This window comes from Sander vitreus, chromosome 14 (genome assembly GCF_031162955.1).
Source record: "Sander vitreus isolate 19-12246 chromosome 14, sanVit1, whole genome shotgun sequence".
NCBI classification, from domain to species: Eukaryota; Metazoa; Chordata; class Actinopteri; order Perciformes; family Percidae; genus Sander; species Sander vitreus.
Genome location: NC_135868.1, coordinates 110001 through 115000, shown reverse-complemented (window position 1 = coordinate 115000; position 5000 = coordinate 110001). Strand labels below are relative to the sequence as shown.

The 5000-nt window shown below is 45.2% G+C and overlaps 1 protein-coding gene across 1 annotated transcript in view; it reads right to left on the bottom strand.

Annotated features, from left to right (window-relative positions):
• The window catches only part of sugct (succinyl-CoA:glutarate-CoA transferase), a 70271-nt gene that overhangs the window by 62292 nt on the left and 2979 nt on the right, over positions 1–5000 (bottom strand). Inside the window, exons 5-6 of the mRNA XM_078267477.1 lie at positions 3797–3847; positions 3128–3248 (exon numbers count right to left, since the gene is read on the bottom strand). Coding sequence (XP_078123603.1) covers positions 3128–3248; positions 3797–3847 — 172 coding nt within the window. The remainder of the gene's footprint in view (positions 1–3127; positions 3249–3796; positions 3848–5000) is intronic.

The window sequence follows — 5000 nt, the reverse complement described above, 5'->3', positions numbered from 1 at the left end:
GAGCCAGCATATCTCCACCAGACTCCATGTAAATAATCAGGACTTTTAGCGTGTATAGAGCCAGCATATCTCCACCAGACTCCATGTAAATAATCAGTACTTTTAGCGTGTATAGAGCCAGCATATCTCCACCAGACTCCATGTAAATAATCAGGACTTTTAGAGTGTATAGAGCCAGCATATCTCCACCAGACTCCATGTAAATAATCAGGACTTTTAGCGTGTATAAAGCCAGCATATTTCCACCAGACTCCATGTAAATAATCAGGACTTTTAGCGTGTATAGAGCCAGCATATCTCCACCAGACTCCATGTAAATAATCAGGACTTTTAGCGTGTATAGAGCCAGCATATTTCCACCAGACTCCATGTAAATAATCAGGACTTTTAGCATGTATAGAGCCAGCATATTTCCACCAGACTCCATGTAAATAATCAGGACTTTTAGAGCATATTTCCACATGTAGATTGAGTTTTATTTCAACAGAAACAAAATAAAACTATGAAAAGCAGTTTTGGGTCGTCTGTCCACTTTTCCAACCATCACAACTCTGGTAGGTTGAAATAAACAGTTTACAGATTTACATGTGAAAATATGCTGGCTCTATACACGCTAAAAGTATTGTTTATTTACATGGAGTCTGGTGCGTTTAGTGCTAGCGACTTCAGAGGTGTTTCTGGTTAAACAGAAAGGTCTTAAAGAGGTTTTAAAGGTCTATCTCTGTAGGGATCCTTTCCATAATGTTGTCAGACTCTTAGAATAATAATCTGAGTCTGTCAGCAGCAACAACAGAACTTTTAGTGGACGCTAACTGCTGCTGAACATTAGTCCTGTAGGGTAACATTACAGCCCAGTCTGTGGCTGCTGGTTACAGCGATCACGCTTAACATAGGGTCCAGGTCGTTAACCTTTAAATGTTCAGCACTGACTTTAACCAAAGAGACTTTCTCTCACATGTATCTAATCCAGAGTGACTCCACCCCCAGTTCCTGCCGCCATGCGCTGCACATTAGCCTTCCCGTTACAGCTCACTCTTCCCCGTTTTCTGTGCGACTGCGGCGTGCAGCTGCTCCAGATTACTCAGCCACCACAACAGCAGAACCACTTCCTGCTGAGGAGGGCGCACTGCCGCCTGTTAACCGTAATGGGCCTTTAAACGAGACTCAGACAGTCAGGACTCAGTGAAGAGAGGCGAACAACAGCTGATAGAAAACACAAGCTCTGGTGGCCGGGTGTGCTCAGTGGGTAGAGCAGGCGCACATAAACGTAGAGGTTAATTCCTCGACGCAGAAGGTCCAGGGTTCGAATCCGACCTGTGACGATTTCCTGCATGTCTTCCCCCCTCTCTCCCCCCTCTCTCCCCCCTTTCTCACCTAGCTGTCCTGTCCATTAAAGGTGGAAAAGCCCAAAAAGCTAGTTTAAGACCGACCCAGGTGTCAGTTTCCCGTCCAGCGCCCACGTCGTTTAAATAGCAAATGCACCTGCTCCCATCTGTGGCCCATGGGCGTGCTGGTCTTACAGGGAGGTGTGTTCAGGTTCATTCTGGGCGTACTGGTCTTACAGGGAGGTGTGTTCAGGTACATTCTGGGCGTACTGGTCTTACAGGGAGGTGTGTTCAGGTGCATTCTGGGCGTGCTGGTCTTACAGGGAGGTGTGTTCAGGTGCATTCTGGGCGTGCTGGTCTTACAGGGAGGTGTGTTCAGGTGCATTCTGGGCGTGCTGGTCTTACAGGGAGGTGTGTTCAGGTGCATTCTGGGCGTGCTGGTCTTACAGGGAGGTGTGTTCAGGTGCATTCTCGGCGTGCTGGTCTTACCGGGAGGTGTGTTCAGGTGCATTCTGGGCGTGCTGGTCTTACCGGGAGGTGTGTTCAGGTGCATTCTGGGCGTGCTGGTCTTACAGGGAGGTGTGTTCAGGTGCATTCTGGGCGTGCTGGTCTTACAGGGAGGTGTGTTCAGGTGCATTCTGGGAGTATTGCTATCTTGAGGCAGTGGGAAGTGATGGCACCATTGACCAACAAAAACCTGGTCTAAAGTCAATAACGCAGCATTTCATTGTTATTTTAACAGAGCATTAGTAAAATGCTCCTAGGCTCGTGCACAGCACGTGCACACTATGCTTGTTACACACACAGGGACCTTTAGCACAGCACACACACACACACACACACACACACACACACACACACACACACACACACACACACACACACACACACACACACACACACACACACACACACACACACACACATGCAGAAGATTACAAATACAAATATTACGGTGCAAATCCTCCATCATAACAGCAATGCTCCAAGGTCCAAACGCGCCTGGCTTTTAAAGGGAATGGGAGATGATCTCTGATTGGTTGATTGCATGTTACGCCCAGAACACACCTCTGATTAATGAAGACAATAAGGTCAACCCTTTAGAACCATGACCCCGGCACACGGACCCTTTTTTCCACCGTCAAACTAGCAAAAGTGGATTTGGACACGTCCTAAACACACCTGCAGCAGGCGCTTCACGCCGTGCGCTGAGATGGATAAAATAGGGCCCTGAGTCTCTGCCACTGAGGAACAGCTGTACTTGTCTCTAGTGTTAAACCTCGGCAGTGATGCGGCTTCTATCGGCCTCATGACGGCGTCTGGAGCACAGACTGGATCTAAATATGGACGTTGTGTCTCCACTTCCTCCCTCTCTTGTAATGTTGTAGTTCACTGAGCGGGTTCACACTAAACTAAGTGGTACTGCCACAAACTTGTCACATTTTTCTGATATTTTTGTCACTTTTTTCCAATATTGTTGTCGATTTTTTTCTGCACTTTTCTTGACTATGGTTAACTGCTCCTCAGATCTCTGCAGAGGCACCGTGGCTCCGTCCGGAGCTTAGCCCCGCCCACGACGATTGTGATTGGTTTAAAGAAATGCCAATAAACCAGAGCATGTTCTTTCTCCCATCCAGGAATGCTGTGTGGACTAGACAGACCTAATGTCAGTTAGTCACCTGATATGGAGCAGTAGATGAGTGGGGGGGCAGTTAGTCACCTGATATGGAGCAGTAGATGAGTGGGGGGGCAGTTAGTCACCTGATATGGAGCAGTAGATGAGTGGGGGGGCAGTTAGTCACCTGATATGGAGCAGTAGATGAGTCGGGGGTTCACTCTGCTCAGCTGATCGTATCCTAAACCCATCTGATGGAGTTTCCCTGGGAGGTAGTTTTCTACCAGCACGTCACACACTCCTGCAAGCTGACACACACACACACACACACACACACACACACACACACAAAGACACGCACACACACACACACACACACAAAGACAGACACGCATACAGAAAGACACGCACACACACACAGACACACACATACACAATGGCAAAGACAGACACGCACACACACACACACACACACACAGATAAAGACACACACACACAGATAAAGACACACACACACACAATGACAAAGACAGACACACATACAGAAAGACACACACACACACAGATAAAGACACACACACACACACACAATGACAAAGACAGACACACATACAGAAAGACACACACACACACAGATAAAGACACACACACACACACACACAGACAAAGACAGACACACATACAGAAAGACACACACACACACAGATAAAGACACACACACACACACACACACACACACACACACGTTAAAAACTAAACAAAATTCTTTTTTATAGGAAAACATGTTACCATTTCTCTCAGTGTGGTATCAGAGCGTCTGATTGGATATTGGTGCGTCACAGTGAGAGGCTGGTACCTCCTGGATGACGCTCGCTCCTCTGGGATGCTTCAGGTCCACACAGATACTCTGAAATCACACAATCACAAGCTCATCCCCCTATCATTCAGTCATATCTTGTATTATTACATTTTCTTTCTGGGCCGCCCCTAGTTTCATTTCATTTCTATAATAAAAGACTTGAAAGACTGTCAGGTTTGTTTTATTGATGCAGCGAGAGACTGTGCAGTAAAGGTGAGTCAAGGCTGCATTTGGATGCTTCAACACCTGTTTTTAAATATATTTTATATCCACGTTCCTTTATTCAAATGATTGTGTGAACCTTTGACATTTAAAGGTCCCATATTCTGCTCATTTCATACTTTGGGTTTATACTAGAGCATGTTTCCATGATTTAATTTTGACTGATGAGAACAACAATCTTTCAAACTGGTCCAGTATTAAGAACGCTGTAACCAGCAGCCACAGACCGGGCTGTAATGTTACCCTACAGGACTAATGTTCAGCAGCAGTTAGTAACAAGCTGTAATGTTACCCCTACAGGACTAATGTTCAGCAGCAGTTAGTAACAAGCTGTAATGTTACCCTACAGGACTAATGTTCAGCAGCAGTTAGTAACAAGCTGTAATGTTACCCTACAGGACTAATGTTCAGCAGCAGTTAGTAACAAGCTGTAATGTTACCCTACAGGACTAATGTTCAGCAGCAGTTAGCGTCACTAAAAGTTCTGTTGTTGCTGCTGACAGACTCAGATTATTACTCTAAGTGTCTGACAACATTATGAAAGGATCCCTTCAGAGATAGACCTTTTAAAACCTCTTTAAGACCTTTCTGTTTAACCAGAAACAGCTCTGAAGTCGCTAGCACTAAACCCACCAGACTCCATTTAAAAAAACAATACTTTTAGCGCGTATAGAGCCAGCATATTTTCTCATGTAAATCTGTTAACTATGTGTTTATTACAACCTAAACTAGAGTTGTGATTGTGGGAACAGTGGACAGACGATACAAAACGGCTTTTCATAGTTTCGTTTTGTTTCTATCCACTTTGAATGAAGCGTGTTTTACGACGCTAAAATCACTGATTATTTACATGGAGTCTGGTGGAGTTTGGTGATGGTGATTTCGGGGCTGTTTCATGTTAAACTAAAAGGATGTTACTCTTTAACTAAAAGGTCTATCTCTGTAGGGATCCTTTCATAATGTTGTCAGACACTTAGAA